This window comes from Symphodus melops (assembly GCF_947650265.1).
Source record: "Symphodus melops genome assembly, chromosome: 9".
NCBI lineage: Eukaryota > Metazoa > Chordata > Actinopteri > Labriformes > Labridae > Symphodus > Symphodus melops.
Window position 1 is genome coordinate 22,199,040 of NC_136699.1, and position 23,537 is coordinate 22,222,576.

General features: G+C 39.6%; 1 protein-coding gene across 3 annotated transcripts; it reads right to left on the reverse strand.

The window, feature by feature from the left end:
• Positions 1-967: 967 nt before the first annotated feature.
• On the reverse strand, positions 968-21,762 carry rab33a (RAB33A, member RAS oncogene family). Of its 3 annotated transcripts, XM_079352181.1 has the most exons (6): positions 21,412-21,762; positions 20,622-20,662; positions 10,542-11,090; positions 7,228-7,368; positions 4,720-4,800; positions 968-4,629 (listed from the first exon to the last, which is right to left on the reverse strand). In XM_079352181.1, exons 3-6 carry the CDS (start codon positions 10,935-10,937, stop codon positions 4,405-4,407), a joined length of 843 nt encoding a protein of 280 aa, XP_079208307.1. In that variant the 5' UTR covers positions 10,938-11,090; positions 20,622-20,662; positions 21,412-21,762; the 3' UTR covers positions 968-4,404. The 3 variants fall into 3 exon arrangements, with proteins under 3 accessions (XP_079208307.1, XP_079208305.1, XP_079208306.1); XM_079352179.1 differs by lacking the exon at positions 20,622-20,662; XM_079352180.1 differs by lacking the exons at positions 20,622-20,662; positions 21,412-21,762 and having other exon boundaries at positions 10,542-11,494.
• Between the last annotated feature and the right edge of the window lie 1,775 nt (positions 21,763-23,537).

Consider the following 23,537-nt stretch of genomic DNA (forward strand, 5'->3'; position numbering starts at 1 on the left):
TAAGTAAAGTATGTGTATTCAATTCAGAAAATACAGCATCGAATTGTTTCACTTCTCCAACTTGATTGATTGACTTTATTATTCTCAAAGTATTTGGACTATCACAATCAGTTTCCTGCCAGTTTTCCTGTTTTAGTTCTTGAAATAGCCTAACATTTATTTAAAAATTATAAGAGAATAATAAATGTTCTTGATAGCTGATTTACAATACCAACACATACTTTGCCAGAAAAATCTTAACGCTCAGATTATCTCAAAATGTCTATCCCTTTAAGAATTTAATTTTCTAGTGTTTTCTATTATGATGCATAGGGCAACTATGGGTCCATGCAATTACTCTTAAAAAATATCTTTATAAGACATAGCTTAAATAGCTTTTCATACTTCACTAATAGTGGTGTAGTGGTGCCTGTAGAAGTGGGTATAAGCGTAATATTTCCCCAACACATTTTTTTAAGTCACCCAGAAGTGGATTGATGGCCTCTGTCATAAAAGGTGATAACGAAGATTCCTCTCACATTTTTAGTAAGTGAATAATAGCCAATTAGAGACAGAGGAGTGAGAGTCACCCATTCACCATCCTAAAAAAAAAAGGCAGTGCAGCATATTTTTATTTTTGTCAATTAATCATTGGTGTGAATCAGAGGGGATTTAGAAGTGGGTATTCCACATGGAGACCGAAAAATAAGAGGGTATACTCTGTGTACCCTGCACTACACCACTGCTTATAGACCTGGAGACGTCTGCAGGCCAAAAGTTTTTATGGAAAAATTCACAAGATTAACTGCTTTGTGAATGAGAGAAAAATATCAACAATCCTACAGTGGTAAATAACAGGTAAAAAGAAGTGCATCACTGGTGACTGGAAAGGTCATTATGTTCATATTAAGATGTTAAAAAACAAAAAAACAGAGGTAAAAGTTAAATGTAAAATGCAACGCTCCAAAAAGGATTATCTGAGACGGGCTGAGTTACTTCAGCAGTTTTATCAGAAGTTTGTGAGATTGTAATGACAACAATGTTACATGAGAATTGTATTATAGAAAACGATCTTTTACAGCAGAGAACAATAATAAACTCATAGGCACACCCATTGTCAGTTTTAAACAACATTAAATTCACAACGAAAACAGTCAACTCGGATTTAGCTATTCTCATAAAATTCAGACAAGAAAGTAAAATATAGAAAGATGAGTGTTAAGGCGTTTTTGGAAGGAGAAACTTGGTATATTTATTTAAAAATAAATGTTTTGAAGTTGAGACTAAATTTATTGTTCTGTTTGAGGATTAGATTTCTGTTAAGAAGCATCATGCTGGAAAGAGCTGCTGTGCTGGGCTGACCTCAGAGCTTTTGGTTTGTAAAGCAAAACAGAGCCATATATTCATACAAAATAAACAAATAAACCATTTATCCATTAAAAAAGTTCACACAGGTTCCTGTAGATTGTCTTGAAACATAACCTAATCCTGTTAAACTTTTGTGATGGATTTAAAAATACAAATTGTACACTGAAACTGTAAAATCTGAAGAATCATGTAAAGTCAGAAAAACATAAATGTGAATATTTTCAAGCGTGATCCATTTCTTCTCTCTAAACTCACAGATGGCTTTCATCTTTCGAACATTACAGAACATCTCCAGTTAGTGGATTACAGATTTTGCACTGTTTCCCCCCCACACATTATAACTGTAATCTAACATTTCAATGTTTCTGTTGTGGAGTGGAAAAAATGTTTTTTTTTGTTTTGTTTGTTTTTTCGTGCAATAGTCCAAAATACAAAGTTATTCTGCGTACTTTCATACAGGACCAGGAAAAACAGCAAATATTCCTATTTCAAGCTGAAATCACATAAACAGCACAACTTATCAGGAGTCTGTGCTCTGATCACACAAGCACCACTTCCCCATACTGGCTCTGTGTGCTGATTCATTTACACTATATCCGTTCAATATTGAGACATCTCACAGATAACAACAAATACCTGACCACACTTGAAATGGATAAGGCATCCCTTTAACAGCAAACCTCTCATGTTGAATCATCATCAAATGCAAAAATAAACAAAACATAAGAGTAAGGAAGGCAGGAGAAAACATTTTCATTATACATTGTAAGACCCAGATAAAACACGACAAATTATCATTTTAAAAAAGAATATTAAATGTTAATAACAAGGTTAGCCAAACACTTCCCCTTTTTAAATAATTTCCATCCAACTTAAATGTTATCATACACAGGTCTGGTAGTTTATGAAGCTCATATAGACGTGTTATTATTTTTCTTCCTACTAAGCTTGTCCAGCTTTCTTACATGTATAATGGTGATTAATATTTCATGTTATGCTAATCTAATGTTAAACAAAGCCACAGATACTTTTTTTGCAGGTACACAGATGCAGGGTTTTACCCCTTCTCTCATGTACACTGCAACTGGATATGATCCCGCCTCCCAACGCTCCCAATTCATGTGTTCTTTTGCCCACTTGTTTGTCCGTGTAACACAAAGGAAATTTCAATAAAACATGAACTGAACCTGATAGACCTCTATGTATTTCACTTGCACAGTGTTTAGATTGCTTAAGGGTATAAACTGAACACCAAGGCCCCAAGGTGTTATGCTGGGCTGTGGAGTGAATTTGATATTGTGGTCAAACATGTAACTGCAGCCTCTGGGAGCGTCATGCACCGCACACTGACCCTTAAAACAACATTTTCCCAATCTGCTTTCAAAATGTGGACGTACATGTGTTCATTTGCGTATATTGAGTAATATCTCAGTAATACTGATGTAGAAAGCACATCTTCCAAGACAGACAAACAGCTGTTACTTTGACTGAATTAGGAGTTAATGTGGCCTACTGGATATATTAAAGCCATATTGTGCAAAGACTAAATCTTTTTGTATTTTCCCACAAAGTGATACCTTGATAAGCCACTCTGCTAAGAGGCATGGAGAGTATATGTTTACATCAAGATTAGTTGAGAGAAAAAGGTGCCCTGAATAACATCGACATTTGTTGTCCAATGGGCAAAAGGAACTTACAGCTGATAAGATAGTATGTGAAATGATGCCTGACTAACTTTTTCAGGAAACCTTGTTGCCAAGCTCTTCTTGCATAGGTCCTTTGAGCTTACCTAAGAAAAATCTTATTATTAAATCATATTATTATGAGCTTTATGTTTTCACACATGCACTGAAACATTTCTAGAAAATTTCAGGAAGGCCTCCATCTGATATCTTCCTGAGTCTCACACATACCTCACAGAGATCGACATGTGAATTGCCCCTAAATCAATGCTACGTGTATTTGGTCATATTCACAGTATCACGGGAATGAAGGAAAGGAACATGGTATGCTGAAAAAAGTATGAAGCTGGCACTGCTCTGTAACAATAATAAAACCAGTCGCCAACTGGTTGCATGATACAAACAATTTTACCCCCATCTGCTAAATTACAATGATTTTTCCTGAACATTTTCTACTTTTTTCACAATGGCTAAAATTTAACTCAGGGAATGGCAGGAAAAGCTTGGATAAAGCCAAGTTGAAAAACATGCAGCTCACCCTAAAAATGTTATGAAATTTTCAGTAATTTAGTGCATGTGTGAAAACAGCTTTACTGTGATTAAAGGTCAACTGTGAAGGTCAATAGATATCAGATACATTTCAGAAAACGAGTTAAAAAGAGTTTCATTAATCCTGGGAAATAGTCCATATTTAGACTGAAATCCTCCTAAGTGGTTACAATATTGAAAACCTTTGGGCCTATGCTTGTTGTGCCAGATTGATTTCACCTAAACAAGACAGATCAAGCTTTTTAAGGCAGGAAATACAAGTTTAAAAATGCTGCTTTCAGTTGAGTTTAAGATCAGCAAGGGTGTTATAATAACAACAAACTGAAGAAGGCTTAAAATATTAAATATGTAAATAAGAACATTTCTTGAGGATACCCAAATGATAAAGTGTAGTATGTTCCTTCACTCTAGGCAGACTGAAAATATTTTGGTATGTGTCTACATATCCATAAATTAATGAAAACATTTATTTTCTATACTGAAGTCAAAAAGGCAACATAGTTTTGGAATTGTTAGAAATTATACCCCTTAAAATCGGATCTATTTTCTATGTATCTCCACATCCACATTCCTTTATCGCCCCATCCTTTTGAACGAGACTACTGATATGTCAGTCCCTTGCAAAATCATAACTCCATATCCTCAGCTTCTAGAAGCACAAGGCTTTAAGTTCCAGGCTCAGCCCCTAATCTTCCTTCTTAACCAAGAAAAGTTACCCAAGGTTTAAAAGACATTCTCCATTTATTCTTGGTCTTCTCCTCTACTCTGACATGCACAGTTTTCCTTCTCTCTCTTCATTTATCATGCCTCAAATGTGTCAGTTTCCTCAACATGGACAATTACTTTTTGTTTCAGTCTGTTGTGTGAGTTGAACTTTCCCATTCTCTCTCTGTACATCTCTGTAAAGCAGGGATTTCTGTGCTTTAAGGCGGCACGCCAGCGCCATGAAGATGGAGTCAACGTTTTGACTCTCCCTTGGGTCCTTAGCTGATGTCTCAAACAGCAGCATGTTGTGGGCATCGGCGAACTTCAACGCGGTGTTTGAGGGCACCTGTGAAAGCACAATTTCTTGGTTGCAAACTCATATTAATACATAAGGGTCTCAAATGATCAGGTGTGTTCCTGTTTTGAGTTCACTCACCTGTATTTGGTCCACAAGGTCACACTTGTTTCCAACCAGGACTCGAGGTACTGATGCTGAGACACGGTGGCCGTTACACTCCTGAAACACAAGATATACAGTAATAATCAACATTCTTATCGTCAGTGGATTTATTTTTGGGAGTCCTTTAAACGTCCTACAGAATCCTCTAGAACAAAATAAATATTGGACTTACTCTACTGTTACCCAAAAGGCTCTCTAGCCACCTTCCCAAACAAGAGTTGGGTGGTTCCAGAAGAGTGACGATGATCCCTCCTCCATATGCAGATTTATGTTTGTAAATTGTACCTCCCTTCTCTGACCCTCAAAGTCCTCCTCTCCACATCCAGTGACGTCAAAATGTTTTACACCAGATCTTCTGTCACTAACTAATTCTACCAGTACAAGCACTAGAAACTACTGTTCAAAGCAGTGTTTAGAGAACTCCTGTCTAGTTTAAGTCACATCACAGTACCAAGTGATCCTTAAAATTAAAAATGATTGGTTGATAGCAGTTGACTTTTGACTAACACCAACACAAAGAGGGTGGAGCACATTACACCTGTGCTTCAATCACTGCACTGGCTGCCTGTGTGTCAGAGGATCGACTTTAAAATCTTACTACTGGTCTATAAAGCATTAAATGGTCTTGGCCCTAAGTACATGTCAGATCTACTTGTAGAATATAAAACATCCAGACCGCTCAGGTCCTCAGGAAGAAGTTTACTCAGTGTTCCCAGAGTCAGAATCAAACAAGGTGAAGCAGCGTTTAGTCACTACGCTCCTCAACTGTGGAACAAACTCCCTGAACAACTGAGGACTGCTGGCACACTCAACTCCTTTAAATCAGGCCTTAAAACTTTGTTATTCGCTCAGGCTTTCAATTAGAAATATACTGTCTGCCTTACTGCAACACATTCTTCCTTCTTTGATAGTTTTAACAGTTGTTCCTTTATCGAGTATTTTCACTTTCATCCCCGTCTTTTAATGATGTATTTTGCATTCTTTCCTTAAGCTCTGTTTTAATGTTTTTCTGTTTCTATGTCTGTAAAGCACTGTGAATTGCCTTGTGTCTGAACAGTGCTATATAAATAAACTTGACTTGACTTGACTAACAATCAGTGGTGTAGTGTATATGCAGGTATATTGGATATACCCACTTGTTTTTCAGTCTCCATGGGGTATACCCACTTTGAAATCCACTCTGATTCAGAGCATTGATTGACAATATTCAGGAGTTTGCTGTCTGTAATTGATTAGTACATACTAACTGAATGTGCTCCTTCTTGACAGATTAGCTTTTATCAGATTTCCTGTTAACGTTCTCACCTGCAAATCTTATCTTTCTGGCCACACACAGTTGGTCAAACTCAAAAATTACTGATCACTGCTCTCCCAATCACCACTGGTGTTCCTCAGGTCTCTGTCCTGGGGCCTCTCCTATTCATTGCCTACCTCACAATTTGGTGTTTATTTCATAGCTACGCTCTCGACACCCAGGCTCATCATCCAAGCCGAACTCTGCCCTTCCACCATCTTCCCTCTCCAACTGTCTACTTGAACTTAAATCCTGGTTCTCTTATAACTTTCTCAAAATGAATAGCAATTAAACATCTTTTGCTGTTACTTAAGTTCTGATTATGTGCTGTTTTTACTGTTATATTTGAAACGCAACTTTGATTGTTCTGAAAGCATACCTTAATAAAATGTAAACTTCATTATCATTATTACAATAAGTGATTCAATGCCAATGTTTCCCTTATTTAATATAAAAAATCACTTTCCCTAACTTCATAAATGTCCACAGTGTAATATTCAATAGGATTTTATTAAATTTTAAACAAATATATATATTTATCTCTACCACAACAACAAATTCGAAGTCACCTGTTATATTGTGACTTAAAATGAGGATGACACAAAAACCTGGAATAGTTCACGTTTGTCACGATTTATTTATCTATAAAAAACTAGGTGTTATTTTTAAACGTCTGCTTTGATTTTTTTCTGATGAAAGAGGCAGAGAACTAAAATAAACTGCGAGTATTTTATTAGTTTTAAACTGTTGTTGAGTAGTCTATACTCTATTAATCTTAATCAATTTCAGTTATGTAACTGTGTCCCACCAATATTTTGCATTGTTCATGTGTTTGTGTGACTTTAAACAGTGGAAACTCACAGCATCAGACTTAAAATAGCTTTGGAGTAAAACTATTTTTTGCCAGTGGGTGTCAGTAGCAGCAACGTAATTGCTTACTGTACTCCTGGTTTAGCAGAAAGTTAGCAGTAGTAGCAAAGGATGCCAATGTTAATAGTAGATTGTTTTTCTCATATGTCTGCAGGTCAAAAGCCCCTTTGCTGACAGGGACAACAAAAAAGAGTAAGTTGTGGCTGATCTGATCATAACATGAGAATAGAATACATGGCCATGAGATTATTTTTATTAGACACTTTTTGGGTCTTTGGGTTTTTTTAATTGTTTCTCAGTAATTTAAGCCAGATACCTACCTCAATCCATGTCTGTAAATTGCGAAAGGAAGCCATCTTGGTGACGTCATACACAAAAACCACTGCATGGACATTGCGGTAGTAGTGTTCGACCATGGACTTACGAAAACGCTCCTGGCCAGCTGTGTCCCAAACTTGCACCTGTAGAGAGATTCAAGTAAAGACAGTTTGTTTTTATATGATTGAAAAGGTATAGTATGTTCAGGTTCAGGTTTGTGATTTTAAAGACATCGGAGCGTGTCATAACCCATGGGCAGTGATAGATTTGGTTGTCAGAGAAACAACAGCATTGAGAGTAACACAATCCAGACAACAAAGGTAACTATGATCAATCACAGGAAAATACAAGAAAACAAAAATATAAAACTGGCAACAATGAGTTGTCCGCCTAATTGCTGGCAAGACACGGCACATGACAATGTACTTTATCAACTTGAAAGAGTGCAAAGAAATATTGGGCCATAGGGTCTCAAGAGAACACATTTCTATCATGATAGACCCAACCAGACTGAAACCAAACTTATACCTTTTACATCTTTGTAAGTTTTAAGCACTGAGTTTTCCAACATTTTGATAAAAAAAACAACAACTTATTTATCAGCTGTTTGAGAAAATTGATAATGAACAAAGTAGTTGTCACAAAAAAACAATAACACAGCTTTTTAAACCAACCAATTTTTCATTTACATATATTTTTTCTTAGCTTTTGTTATTACAGCTTTTTAAAAAAAGTTTATGCTTGGGCTTTTTATGCCATTATTTAGAGACAGGATAGGAAGAGTCAGAGGCAGAGAGACCAAAACCAGGCTGTCTGATTGGTGGACTACAGCCTCCCAACATGAGCGTGCATTCTATCCACGATGGCTGCTGCTGCCGCCACTATGCCTTACAACTTACACAACGCATACACAATGACTTATAGTATAAACACAGCAGGAGCTCCTGCAAACACACACACAATGAGACATGCACACACAGACAGCAGTGTTTAACCCTAGCAGCTTTGATATTATACATCACCACTCCCTCCATAACGCCTCTGTTACTAACTCAGATGGCGAATCAGGAGAAGGACTTCGCCCACCATTCTGTCTCTTTGTGTTTCACATTGTGTTCGTGGTGTCACAAGGTCGAAGCTTTGAATTTGCTTATCGCTTATTGACACATGATGAATGTTGACATAATTCTCCCAGTCAATCTATGAATCATAATCTTGGCTATATGTCACACATACCTGTAAATCATTACAACTATATATTTTCAACTCAATCCTACCTCCAGTCTTAGAGCTCAGTTCTGCTATTTTTAGTCCCCTGCAGCCTAAAACATTTTATGTTGTCGATTAGTGTGCTGCTTTTATGATCTGCCAGAGGACTTGAAAGCAAAAGAACAATCCAGTGAAATCCTTCAACAGTATAATTTACGCACATGTTGAGGTTATTCTACACAAATCCTGTTCCATGAACACTTTGAGCCAAACCTTTAACTTGAGCTGCTACTGTGAGCCTCCCTTTGAGCCCTAATTGATCAGTGAAGTAGTGTATACTTTCACTTTATGGATAGAATTGTGGAGGCAATGAGATCACCATCTGCATGATTACACACACACATAGAGCAGATGCAAAGGGAGGAATCTTCAAGTCACATCAGCCTCATTTCTTAATGACCCAAGAGTATGTTAATAGTCAGTTTGTAGTACTAAAAGGTATCTGCAGACTTCTGCACAAACTAATGGGCAACGTTTGGGTTCCCACACATTGCCAGTTAGTTCATCAGCAAGTGAGACAGAGTGCATAACTTTCTCATCCACCTGTTTTATGAAACAGATGTGCAAAGGTTTTTATATACAAATTAAAGTCTTCTGCAAAATATACCAAAATAGATTCAAGAAAAGGTAAATGGCCAAAGAAAGATTAGGATTTTTTGGGGTTTATCGGATAGTACAGAAGAGACAGGAAATGTTAGGTGTAGAGAGTGGAGGGCAACATGGAACAAAAGGTCGAAGTTGGATTCAAACCCACAGCCTCGTCAACAACAACTTTAGCCTGTGGGGCAGGCAACGTAAACGCACTGACACTCCCCTCAAGGTGCTTTTTAACCACAGGGCACACCTACACATTCATTCAAATTAAATTAACTAAAACATTCATTCATATGGCACTTAAAAAACTGTGTCTATTGTTTTGGCAGAGCCATTAAAAAATATTTAGTTGATATATTTTCAGTTCTTGAGTATTGTTCAAAGGACGTATCTGTCTCATGGCAAACAGTCAATATGATGCAGTTATTCTGCATCCTGATGCTGGGACTTAAAAGGTCAAGAGGTCACCATCCTCCTCTGGGGACCATAAATATCTGCAACAAAATGAACGGCCATGCAGTTTTGTTGTTGGCCAAAAGGGCAGACGTACAAACTCACATTAACATCGCTGGATATGTTGGGTTCAAATGAGCTTAACTGAGATAACAATATGAAAAGAAAACTTCAATAATCCAGGGATGCTGATAACAGGAGAGCTGAGAAGGTGTACACGGGACGGGTGAGTGTGTTTGTGAGTCAGCATTAGGGGGCACCTGGAGGACAGACAAGCTGTTTTACTGAGACTGAGGGGGGGGGGGGGCTACACATTCAGCTGTATGACAATAAACAACACAGAAAACAATCTTAACAAGGAGCACGACATGTGGGTGAAAAAATGCTGGAGTAACTAAAGTAAAGTAATTTCAAATGTCCTCTTACATGATTTTGCTGCTGTATTGACTGATATAGCTACATTTGCTAATGAGACTATACGGAGTAATACAAATAATAGCACTGCAATTCATTAATTCCAAATATATTTAGAGTGCTAATAGCCTATAATTAACATTTTACATGAAGAACATTTGTTGTGGCTGTTATCCGCTATACTCTGTCAACAAATTAGGTTTCACTCATGAGTCCAAAAATAAGTTTTAACAAACTGAAGACAAACAAGTGCTGCTTTTTTTTTCTTAACAGAAAAAAAAAAATCATCAAGGGAAGCTCTTGATTTAGACACTAAAATAAAATACAGCTGTAAACAATTTTATTTATCCCTGCTTTGGGGTAGGCCTATTAGAAATTAGGAAAGGCTATGTTCCCAAAACCAGTTATATTTCTCCCACAATAAGACATGAGAGTTTTTAGTCAGAAAAACATCCAAAGGAAAGAAAATGGCCTGAAGACTTTAGAGCAGCAGCTGCATAACAAGAAGAAGGGAAAAGGAGAGGGGGAGGAGGGGAGGAAAGAAGGAAACACAATTGATTAACATCCATCCTCTCTGTTTTCTTACCTTGATTGTTTCCCCTTCAATCTCCACCGCCTTCTCCCTGAAATCAACACCGATGGTGGCCTCGGTCTTGTCGGGGAAGCTCCCCCCGGTGAAGCGAAAGGTGAGGCAGGTCTTCCCCACGTTGGAGTCCCCGATGACGATGATCTTAAAGATCCGTGTCTGGATGCTCAGCTCCAGGGAGGAGGTGCTCAGATCCACGGAGGATGTAAGGCTTGGGGCGGCTTCGTTAGTGATGCTTGCTCGGCCCCGACTGGCTCGTTGTAAGTCCATGGAGGATGTTAGGATGGTGACATTGTCGTCCTCTCGGTTCCGTCGTGCGATTCCTTTTCCACCACCTCCTCCGCCGCCACCACCGCCGGGAGATCGGGTCTCCTCCTCCGGAGAATCGTTGGTCATAATGCCGGAGAAGGGTAAGCTCAGTCCGACGCGCGTTTGTGGAGAGGAGAGGGGGTGGGATGTGTAATCAAAGATAGAGTAGAGGAGGAGAAAGGAAGGAGGAGACCAGAGATGCAACAATACCAACGATGCCTTCTTTCAGCACAGAGCCGTCTTAAAGGGGGAAGCATTGTGAAACACAAGAATCATAGTTAAACCTCTTTACATTTGACATCTGATACTGTAGGTTATGTAACAGGCTAATCATGTAAGGTGTTAAATTATATAGCCGATAAATTATATGGATCAGATTGAAAGAATGTTGTTAGTTACCAAAAACTATAAATCAAAAACATTGCTGCAATTAAAGGGAGAGCAATAACTTAGTCCTACATTAGTCTCAAGAGATGTAAGGGAGAGGGATTTTTTCAGGATAATAAACCGTTAATAGTATTACTATTGAAACATTTGTGACCCCGAGCCCCAATTATGCATACATAATGCTGATACAGTCTTTGCTTTGGTTATTGTTTTGTTGGGACAAATGTAAGCCTACTTTTAATTCCTTTTCATTTCAGCCAGATGTCTCACCAATGTATGGTTGGAAATGGTAACTGCAGCAGGACAAACACAGTTTGTGTTTGTTGTCTAAAACTCCACCCTTACCCCTTTTTGCAGAATTAATTTGCATGCAGAATTTGTTGAGTGGTGAGATATAGGCTATCTTAACCCCCTGTTGGAGCTTGCAGGTCGATGCGGGGGGCGGTGATGAGGATGAAAGTTTAAGCACGGCAGTTATACAAGACAGCAATGGCAATGACGGTGCTGAGGGTGGACCAAAAACCTTGCAACTTAAGTAAATGGGAAATTAGCACGATATGTTGATGGGATATGATGATACAAAAGGTCAGGAGGTTCTCTCTCTCTATTTTTGTTAATGACATAAAACCTATTGACTGCCTTCAACAGCAGAACTGTTATTTAAACTTCCACATATGATTTAGTTTGTGCACAATCGTTCTTGATTGATTAAAGGCCCCTGACATAGCTGTATACTGTGAATGAATCGAGGCTGTCTGAGTCTATGCTTCAGATGATTTTTTAAATATCAATGTTTCTTTTTATTATTTTAATTGACAAAAGAAATCAAAAGTAACGGCTCCGAAGATGTTTCTTCATTACCCAGTGTCATTATTATTTTATTATTAAGCATACCAGCCCGCCTCACTATAGTAGCCTACTTCCCATCTAGTGTTTAAAATACACCTGCACACTCGCTCAAACACCACAAACAGTTTCACATAATCTCAATGTTTCAACTATGAGGTCTTCTTCAGCTTCCTTGTCTTGTGGAAGAATGTGAAACTTTTTTGATCCCATGCATATATCGCTCTCGAGCACAAGCATGAAACCAAAACAAACTGCTGTTTGGTGACACCTCCGCTCTCCTCCAGCGACACACCTCCAACCCTTCTCCACAATGCGGAAATGCTGAACCCTGCAGTTCACCTAGCGTCCACTTGAGGCTGCCTCCAGGAACACGGGAAGTCACACGCAATAGGCAAATAAGTTTTACAGCATAAATTCACATGTTTACAGCCTGCTACAAAAACCCAACATCGTTTTGATTAGTTTCTGTCCTCATGGGCACACTGTATGTTTTTGAACGGCTCCATTTTGAATTACGATGCGTGTTATCCAGGTGCGTATGTAACATGACTGACAGGTGGGTGTGATGTATTGTAGCTGGCGCTACAGAGTTGTGTATGGGTTGCCATGACGACAAGTGCGAGATTTCTTTCCGTTTTATTTTATCTTTTTGATAAATGCACAGTTGTCTGGGTAAATTGCGTGGCATCATAGTTTGTTTAGTTTGTTTTATATGTTTAGTTTTTGCAAGAAAATACCTTGAGCGGATATGACGAGAAGCGGAAATGTGTAACGGACAGCGGGAGAAGACGAGAGAAACTTAAGGAACGGAGGGAGAAAAAAGAGTAATAAGGTCGGAAAAAAACAGTGAAATAAGACAACAACGATTCCTACTCTACTGCTGGTCATACAGGCGCACACGGTAAAGTTTTATTTTGTAGTGCTTTGTTTAACTGAATTTGTAATTTATGTAAATAATGACATGAAGAGTTTAAAATGGTATTTGTCCTTTTTATTTTAGTTTTCACGGTGTTCCTTGACTTCAAAGATATAAAGAAGATAAATAAACGTCTGTGGACATCAGTCGAAACGTGAAGTCCTTTTTTGAGCTGGCCAGAGTAGCTAAAGTGAAAACGTGACCTGATCCATCGCACTGAGGCTGCCTCGTCCTGTATCCACACGGTGGCGCCAGAGTTCTTCGCATCCTGCAGCAAGCTACACGCTTCAGAGCAAGACCAAGTCGAAATGCGCAACCTAAGGTCAGATTGAGAAAACTGCATAAGGCCTCAGCTACTGATGGATAATTAAAGACTCAAATAAGTAACAAAATGACTTCCTATGATAATCCCTTGTTACAAAATGATGGCCAAATCGAGATTGAGCTTCAAGAACAAAGAGAGGTCTGTAAAGAGGCAGATGTAAGACCAAAAGAAAATGTAAAGTATGCCGTAACTGATCACTCTGAAACAGAAATAAGGAAATCCTCCCGTGAAAGACATTTTACTCCCAAAATGCAGGAACTGAAAGAGCAAGAGCTAGCTCAAAAGGAAAGAAAGTTCCAATCACTCTACGACAAGTGGAAAATTAAAGTAAGAGACATTCGCACAAGATTAAAGGAAGCATGTCCAGAAAAAGACTTATACAGCATGATGGATGATGTTGAAATACTAGATTCTGACTTGAAGGAAATCTATGACAATATCAGAAAGCAAATAGTCCCATGTCAAGATATCAGGAGAAAAGTTGATGCCTGCTCGGCTGTAACGTTGGACTTGTTGCGGTTAATGAGAGTACGGCTAACAGAAGAAGAAAGTGAGTTTGATGCTGTAGCAGAAAAAGCAAGATTACGCATGCTCCTTGAGAATGAATGTGCCAGATCAATATATGGATCTACTGCCAGCCGAGTAATTGCAAGCAACCCTCGTTCTGACCGTCTTTCAGACTCACCTAGCATCTCAAACAAGAGAGCAGAGACAGCTGCTCAACTAGCTGCAAAGAAAGCTGAAATAGAAATGGAAGAAACTATCGAAGCTCAACGTCAGCAACTGAAAAAACTTGAAAATCAAAGAGATATCGAAGTGATGCAAGCAAAACTGAAAGTCTACACTGAAGAAGAGATTAAAGAAAAAAGTGAAAGAGTTGTACATAGCAAAGTGAGTTCTTCCCTATCTGACTCTTACATTGAATGTGATGATCAGCCAGTCACAAAAAGTGAGTCTGCCATTGTGCAAGCAGTTCAAGAGTCAATAGCTCTCACTCGGTTACCAGTTCCAGAGCCTACTGTGTTTTATGGTGACCCTTTAAAGTTTGTAGAGTGGAGCACAAGCTTTAAGGCTCTTATAGAGGGGAGATGCTCAAACCCTGCAGAAAGACTATTTTACCTGCAAAAATACATAGCAGGAGAGGCTAAATCTACTCTCGAAGGCAGCTTCTATCGCAAAGATGAAGAAGCCTATAAGCAAGCATGGGATAGGCTAAACTCAAGATATGGACATTCATTTGTAGTGCAACGCGCCTTTAGAGAGAAACTCAACAAATGGCCGAAAATTGGTGGTAAAGAGTATGTCAAATTGAGATAATTCAGTGATTTCCTTCAAACATGTAGCGATGCAATGCCATATATAAAGGGTCTACAAGTGCTAGATGATTGTGAGGAGAACCAGAAGCTATTGGTCAAACTTCCAGATTGGATAACGTCCAGGTGGAATCGATATGTAACAGCACAGCTGGATGAAGGCAAGGATTACCCAAGCTTCAAAGACTTCACTGCCTTTATCTCTAAAGAGGTGCGCATAGCTTGTAATCCAGTGTCATCTTTACACGCGTTAAAGCCACCTGCAGAAATACCAGTAAGAGAAACAAAACACACAAAAGCAAACGCCTTTGTCACCAATGTAAGAGCTTCAGACACCTCAACCCTCGCAACTAAGCTCAACGTAGAGGAAACCATGCCAAGAGTCATTGATGAGAAAAGGAAAAGAGACATACCACCACAGAACTCAAGCACAATCAAGTGTATTTGCTGTGGAGAAAACCACACCATACATAAGTGTCCAAGGTTAACTGACATGTCTGCAGATGATAAGAAAAAATATGTCCATGAAAACAAACTGTGTTTTGCATGCCTAAGGAAAGGTCATAACTCAAAAGACTGTAAGAACAGAGCTACTTGCAGCATCTGCAGAAGGAGCCACCCAACTCCTCTGCACGAAGACCGCTCTCCAAGAGACAAACCTGCACAAAGCAAGGCAGAAGAAAATGTGTCCGCACTCTCTTGCTCTGTGGAAGGAGGAGAGAATGGGAGCACCTCAATGATTGTGCCAGTATGGGTTTCAACAACTAATTCTCCCGACACTGAAACCTTGGTGTATGCTTTATTAGACACACAAAGCACCCACACGTTTGTTGATCAGGAAGTGTGTGAAAGGCTGCAGGTAGTCTCAGAGCCAGTAAAACTAAAGCTCGCAACCATGGTCAAAAGAGACAGTATTGTGAAGAGTCAAAGAGCACAAGGACTTAAAGTCAGAGGATTCTTCTCCAGTACGCGCATTGACCTACCTCCAGCTTACACAAGAGACTTTATTCCACTCGAGCGCACGCACATTCCTACCTGTCATACAGCCAGCAAATGGAAGCATCTTGCAAACATTGCTCAAGAAATTCCTCCTTTAATGGACTGTACAGTTGGATTGCTGATAGGCTATGATTGCTCCAGAGCCCTAGCTCCCAGAGAGGTCATCACAGGAAATGACAACGAGCCCTATGCTGTTAAAACAGACCTAGGATGGAGTATCGTAGGAGGGGCACCACGGTTTATCAATGCAAGGGATGTAACTGGCCTATGTCATCGTGTGGCTGTGAAAGAGATACCCCCCATAACTCCATCTGCCATTATTAAGGTACTGGAGTCAGATTTTGCAGACACCAAATCAAGTGGCAGTGATATATCACAAGAGGATATCCGGTTCCTCCAAATCCTCAAAGAAGAAATTCATCAAAATGAGCATGGTCATCTTGAAATGCCTCTTCCCTTTAAAGCACGCCCCCAGCTCCCAAACAACAAAAGTCTTGCTCTAGTCCGTTTAAAGCACCTCAAAAGGAAACTTAACAAAGATCCGAAGTTTAAAAATGACTATGTCAAGTTCATGGAAGGAGTTCTCAGAGACGGTGATGCTGAAAAAGCAGACTCAGAGTCAACAAAAGGAAATGTCTGGTATATACCACACCAAGGCGTCTACCACCCTCGAAAGCCAGACAAGATAAGGGTGGTATTTGACTGCTCTGCAAAATTTGAAGGGACAGCTTTAAACGATCACTTGTTGACGGGGCCTGATCTCACAAATGGCCTGACAGGAGTGTTATGCCGTTTCCGTGAGCACCCTATTGCAGTTATGTGTGATGTAGAGAAGATGTTTCATAGGTTCCACGTCAGCTCAGCAGACAGAGACTATTTAAGGTTTCTCTGGTGGGAAAATGGGAACACAGACTTAGTGAAAGTCCACCTTTTCGGGGCATCCTCCTCCCCAGGCTGCGCTAATTATGGCATGAAGTGAATGAAATGCCATATGCCAATGAAAATGAGAAAGTGTACCCGTTGGCAGCTAACTTTGTCAAAAGGCATTTTTATGTGGATGATGGCCTCGCAAGTGTGGAAACTGTTAGAGAGGCAATTGAGCTTGTAAAGGAGGCTCAAGCTTTATGTGCCAGAGGGAAGCTGCACCTCCACAAATTTCTTTCCAACAGCAGAGACGTTCTAGACTCAATTGATGTGAACAACAGAACGTGCAGCTGAGATAAAGGACATTGACCTCAACTACACTGACCTTCCAGTGCAGCGAGTACTAGGTATCAGATGGAACATAGAAAATGACAGCTTCTTCTTCCAAGTGACACTCGATGAGAAACCAATGACACGCCGTGGCGTTCTCTCTGTTGTAGCATCTCTCTACGATCCCTTGGGTTTCCTTGCCCCTTTCATTTTCGAAGGAAAGAGAGTGTTGCAGGAAATGTGTCAGAAAGGCATTGGGTGGGATGATCCGCTACCTACTGAACTGAAGCTAAGGTGGGAGAGTTGGATGAAAGATTTAGAAAATCTCAAAATGATTCAGATCCCCAGGTGCTTCAAGCCCACGAACATCGGTGAAGTCCTGAGAGTTGAACTTCACCACTTCTCTGATGCAAGCAGTCATGGGTATGGCCAGTGCTCATGCCTCAGATTGGTGAGTGAACATCAAGTACACTGCACTTTAGTCATGGGTAAAGCAAGGGTTGCACCAACCAGAATAGTCACTATTCCTAGGTTAGAGCTGACAGCGGCCGTGACCTCAGCTGCTGTGAGCTGCATGCTAAAAAGAGAACTAGAGCTCCAAGTCGACAAAGAATACTTTTGGACAGATTCACAAGTCGTCCTAGGCTATATTAACAATGAGGCCAAAAGATTCCATGTTTTTGTAGCCAACCGTGTCCAAAGAATTCGTCAAACTACAAACCCAGAACACTGGTACTACATTGACACAGCAGAAAACCCAGCTGACCACGCCTCGCGTGGATTAACGGTATCTGACCTCACCAATTCGAACTGGCTCACAGGTCCCAAATTCTTATGGGACAGAGAGGTAGTAACAGAGCAAAGCATGCCAGAGCTGTTGGTGGGAGACCCAGAGGTGAAGACTGTACAAGTGCTGAATACTGAGGCTACACAACAATGTGACATTACAGAACATTTGGTACGGTTCTCAAAGTGGACTACTGCAGTTAATGTTGTTGCACGTATCCAACGCATGACGAAGAGAATAAAGACATCAGAGCCTCCAGATGTGGAACAAAGGAGACGAGCCACATTAACCCTTGTCAAACTTGTTCAACAAAAGGCCTTTCAGGAAGAGCTGAACACGCTCAAACAAAAAGCGCAAAAGTTGGCATGTAACAACAGACTCTATCAACTTGATCCATTCCTCCAGGATGGTGTAATTAGAGTTGGAGGTAGGTTGAGAAAGGCATCCACGCATTATGAGCTAAAGCATCCCGTAATACTCCCTAAAGATGGCGCTATTACACAGCTCATTATTGCACACTATCATGACAAGACGCAGCATCAAGGCCAAGGACAAACCTTGAATGAGATCAAAGCTAATGGATTTTGGATTGTTGGTGGAGGTAAAGCAGTAGCTAAGTACATCAGACAATGTGTGTGGTGCAGGAGAGCTCGTGCACCACCAGAGGAACAAAGAATGGCAGACCTGCCCGATGAGCGCACGGACCCTTCCCCACCATTCACCTACGTAGGTATGGACTGCTTTGGCCCCTTTAATACCAAACAAGGCCGTAAGGTGTACAAACGCTATGCCCTTCTCTTCACGTGTCTCAGCTCTAGAGCGATTCATTTAGAGATGCTGGAGGACATGACAACCGATGCATTTATTAATGCCTTACGCTGTTTTATGGCTATTCGTGGAGCTGTCAGACAAATCCGATCAGATCAGGGATCAAACTTCAAGGGAGCAAAAAATGAAATGGCAAAGGCTCTACAAGAAATCGACAAGGAGAAAGTAACATTATACTTGGCAAATAAGCAGTGCGACTTCCTCATGAATGCACCAAGCTCAAGCCATGCAGGAGGCGCATGGGAGCGTCAAATCAGGACGGTAAGGAGTGTGCTGAGTAAAGTTCTTGCCCAAAGTGCTGGAAGGCTGGATGATGCATCCTTAAGGACTTTTCTGTATGAAGCCATGTACATTGTAAACAGACCTCTTACTGTTGATAGCATCAGTGATCCCACAAGTTTAGAGCCTTTAACACCTAACCACCTTATCACCATGAAATGTGCTGTACCACTGCCCCCACCTGGCAAGTTTGTTCAAGAAGATGTGTATGCCACAAAACGTTGGAGAAGAGTCCAATATCTGTCAGAGCAGTTTTGGAACAGGTGGAAAAGAGAGTATCTCGCTAACATTATTCTTAGACAGAGATGGCATGCCCCAAGACGCAACATGAACGTTGGAGATATTGTAATCGTCAAAGATGAAAATATCCCTCGTAATGAATGGACACTTGGTAGAGTTGTAAATGTACACAAGGGCGATGACGGACTGGTTAGAAAAGTGACACTACAAGTTGGAGACAGGAAACTTGGACAGAAGGGTGAACGCTTACATAAGCCATCCATTATTGAAAGACCCATTCAAAAGTTGGTTGTTCTTGTGGAAAGCAGTTAAAGGGTATAACATACTGTTAGTGTACTGATGTTACTAAACACCCATATTGTTTATTTTCTGAATGTGTAAGGTTAGAGGAAGTTGTTTATTTAGAAATTACCATTGATTTATTTGTGTCAAGTGTAACATCATTGTGTATCAAAGGTAATTTGGTGGAAGTGTAGCTGGCGCTACAGAGTTGTGTATGGGTTGCCATGACGACAAGTGCGAGATTTCTTCCCGTTTTATTTTATCTTTCTAAATGTATGGGTCTGCTGGAGACCTAAAACCCGCCTCAGCTGCAGCTCTCAGCCTTCGTCATAGGTTGACTCAAAGAGACATTTACTGACAATATAAATATTCTGATGTATTTATGTGTAAAATTGGGATTTAAAATGTAACCTTCAAATATGTATGTTGTTTAAACTTGGACATGTATCTGTCTATAAAAATGAAAATATATAAATAAATGTATCCAAAAATCAATTCGAAAACGCTGACATAATGAACGCCTTTAATTCAACATATCAGATGTGTTCACTCTTTAAGCATTACTGTATGGTTTGGGGATTTGTCTTAGATGTTTTTGTAGGGAAACAATACTTTTTTAAACACCGTTTGAATGGATGGGCATGAAAGCAGGAAGCTGAACCACAAATAAATGACCTCCCATGAATTAAAGATCCCTTTTTAAAAAGCATTAACCTCTGATAAACACTTTCAAAAGCAACACAAAACTCAAAAGCAACTTAAAGCCATTATTCATTCTGCAAAAGAGGGCAATCAGGATTGTTCACAAGGTGGGGTTCAAGGAACACACGAACACACTGTTTTTAAGGTCACATGCATTATAGATCTGGTTAAATTTAAATCTGCAATAATGTACAAAGCAAGAAATAATGTACTTCCAGGCAACATTCAAAACATGTTTTGTGACAGGGAGGGGGGTTATGAGTTAAGAGGCAAATTAAATTTTAAAAAACAATGTGTTCGTACAACGAAGAAGAAGCTGAGTATTTCTGTATACGGGGTGGAGCTATGGAATGGGCTGGCTGAGGAGCTGAAACACAGCGCAAATATTATAAGATTTAAAAAACTTCACAAATAATCTATCTTTGATGAATAGGAAAGAGTAAAAATTGTATTAGGAGAAATACTTTATTATTTAACAACATTGAGGGATTAATAGGATTGTGATACACCGGGATTGTTATACCTTTCAGGGGGCAAACAATCAGGGAAATGTTTGTTTGCACATGTGTGTCAATATTCATTGACCACAGAGGTTAGCAAAAACATGATCTAACCTTAATGTAAGTATCAATGACCACATTTTATTTTACAACTAAATATTCACTATGACCTCTTAAAGGCAGAAATACAGTTAATAATAATTCATGTGCTCTGAAAAACAAACAAAAACAATTCGTCATTTCATTGGGTATAGATGTACCCAATAAATGTTAGCCCCCTCTTAAATGATATGAGCCTCTTTTAGTGTTTGTAATGTAACCAGTGTAAGCGGGCTAACATTAGCTAGGAGGCTAGCGTGACCACTACTGACCGAATGTGCATACTTTTATAGATAAATGAACAAGAAGATACACATTTAGAAACTATCTGTAGTCAATACAAGTGCTTCTAGCCTAGTAGAACAGTCCATTACTGATGGAAGTGAGCGAGACAAGGAGGTGAACATTTTGTTTTGATGGTAAAGCTGCAGAATGATGAGTAACGTTAAAGTGACTGCAATGAGGACATTTAGATTGAGTCCAGCCTGGATTTGCATACATGCATGTTTAAACTGTTTCAGGTGAATTGCCCTTAGGCCACCATAGTAAAAATACTTGATATTCTTTACATGCAAAAAATTAAGTAATTTCATGTATTTTCCATTTTAGTTAAGAGTCAATAATCATGCCACTGCTTGTGGTGGCCCTGTTATACCATATATAGCTTATTTGAAAATGAGAGCAGGTGGACATGCTCTTACTAAAGTTTGGTTGATTTTCACCAGTTAAGATGTTCACCTTTTTAGATAAGCATGTGAGCATGTTAACACACTTTGTCCATTAACCCTGCACACAAGATACAGCTGATGCTATTTAATGGCATGCTCCACTTTTTATGCAAAAGAAAAATGTGTCACTCACCATATAGAATATAGCTGTGTGCAACGCTGTCTTGTGGTTGGGTCGCTTTACTTCCATTTGGACTAGCGGCCTGAGTAAATCAACACTACACTCCCTGTTTGTTGATATCAGACTGAAATGCAGACAGAAATACTCAAACACTTTGAGACACTCCCCTCTCTACATCAGTGTCCTTACAGTCACACACCAAACACTGTTACAGTCACACATATAGGCACAGAACTGACAGTGTTGAACAATCACTCACACACAAGCACAATCTCTTCCTCAGATATATACACCATCCCAAAGAGACACACATGATTTTTATCTCTCTCTCTCTTTCTCTCTCTCTCTCATACACACACACATACACACACACACACACACACACACACACACACACACACACACACACACACACACACACACACACACAGACACTTGCTGTGTCAAACAATCGTAATGCTTGTGTCTCACAAAGCTCCCTTTTCTTTGTTGAATGGTCTGTTTGTCTTGAAGCTCGGCTCAGTGACATTTTAGGGAACACAAACCTTCAGTGAAATACTGTATAGCATTTCTATACATAAACATATTTGGATGTATATATACACATTTAAGTAGTTTCCGAAACACTTTACGAGGCTTTGGCATAGAAAAATAAAGCGTAGGGCAACAACCAATTTCGACTTCTGTCCTTTGTGAATAAACAGAGAATTCTTTTCAAAGCTGAGTTATCTGATTTAAATGGGCTATACTTCTGTTTGCATCAAGAAAAGCAAATTCATTTTACCTACAGGGGAGTGCTGTTGTACGATCATAGAGTGACTGACTTCCCCCAGCACTCCTAATAAATATGAATAAAAAGAACAATCTGTTATTTCTGTACAGCGACAATGAGACAAAAGTAAAAAAAACAAAACAATAATTATTTGCTAAAATATTCTGATGTGCTCCCTTTTAGTTTTATTGCCACTGAAACCTGAATAAGTAAAATCAGTTTGCATCTTAAGTATTATAAGCTATAACTGTATGTAGTTGCATTAATAACATCAACATACAGTAATTGATTAAGTAATGCACACTGTGTTATGAATATGGTAATAAAATTTATGTTTTATTGGAGTATGTTGCGTCGGTTGTGTCTTTGCTGTCTTCCTGTGGCTCCCACCAATGATAGGCTGAGGAGAGGTCTTCCCCACTGTTAAAAGCAGGAAGATGATGTCACCGCGTTGCAGGGAGAACCCCATCATCATCATCTTCCATCTAGGCACGCCACGTTTCCTTTATTAAGCTACTGTTATTAGCTCATTTTGTGTTAGATGTGATGGGGGTTGCTAATGACTTTAACATGGTTTTTTTTCTTGTTTTTGATTAGTTAGGGAGGTAACTTGGTTGATTTTTTTCCCTTTGATTTATCATGTTAGTTTGGGCACCAATTTACCCTTATTCTTAGTTATTCATATGGTCACCGAAATATTTGGGGTGGCTCTCGCTCAGTTGGTAGAATCAGTTCCCTTTCAACACAAGGTTAGGGGTTTCGATCCCCAGCTCCTGATGCAAAAGAAACCAAACCCTTGCTGCCTTCTATAAATAGAATTAATTTATGAATAAGATTAGTTTCTTTTGAAGGAACGTTCACATAGAAACCGCTACCATCAGTGTGTGATTGTGTAGTTGTGACATGCAGTTTTAAACTGCTCAGTTGATAGAGGTGGTTGTCTCTCAACCAGAAGGTTTGGGGTTTGATCCCTAGAGGCGCTGCTTGTCAACAGGCAAGTCAAGCAATTGCTTGGGGCCCCAGACAAGTAGGTGTCCCGGGAGGGCTGACAAATTTTAAACTAAATCAGCAACACATAATGTGAAATTATTTCACTCCTGGGAAGTGACAGAGAAGAAGAGTCTCATTAACGTCTTGGGACCCTGTTGTGAAAACGTCCTTTAGGGAGTCCCATCTGACAGCATTCACCCTCATATCCTGCTGAACGTTGGTTGGAGGGCTCCCCCAATTCATTTTTGCCTCTGGCCCCAATAGACTCTAAAATCAGCCCATGCACATGTGTAATTAGGACTAGTTACTACTGGTACACAGACACCTCTGCCTATAGCTATGCCATGAGGTTTGAAAGCACTTTGAGTATTCAGAA

What these genes read in the sequence shown, in the direction of transcription:
- rab33a (XM_079352179.1), bottom strand. Translation starts at nt 10,937, where the DNA reads ATGACCAACGATTCTCCGGAGGAGGAGACCCGATCTCCCGGCGGTGGT. An exon ending in TTGAAGGGGAAACAATCAAG is followed by an intron (nt 7,369 to 10,541) that starts GTAAGAAAACAG and finishes ATCTCTCTACAG; the next exon opens with GTGCAAGTTTGGGACACAGC. An exon ending in ACCTTGTGGACCAAATACAG is followed by an intron (nt 4,630 to 4,719) that starts GTGAGTGAACTC and finishes GTGCTTTCACAG; the next exon opens with GTGCCCTCAAACACCGCGTT.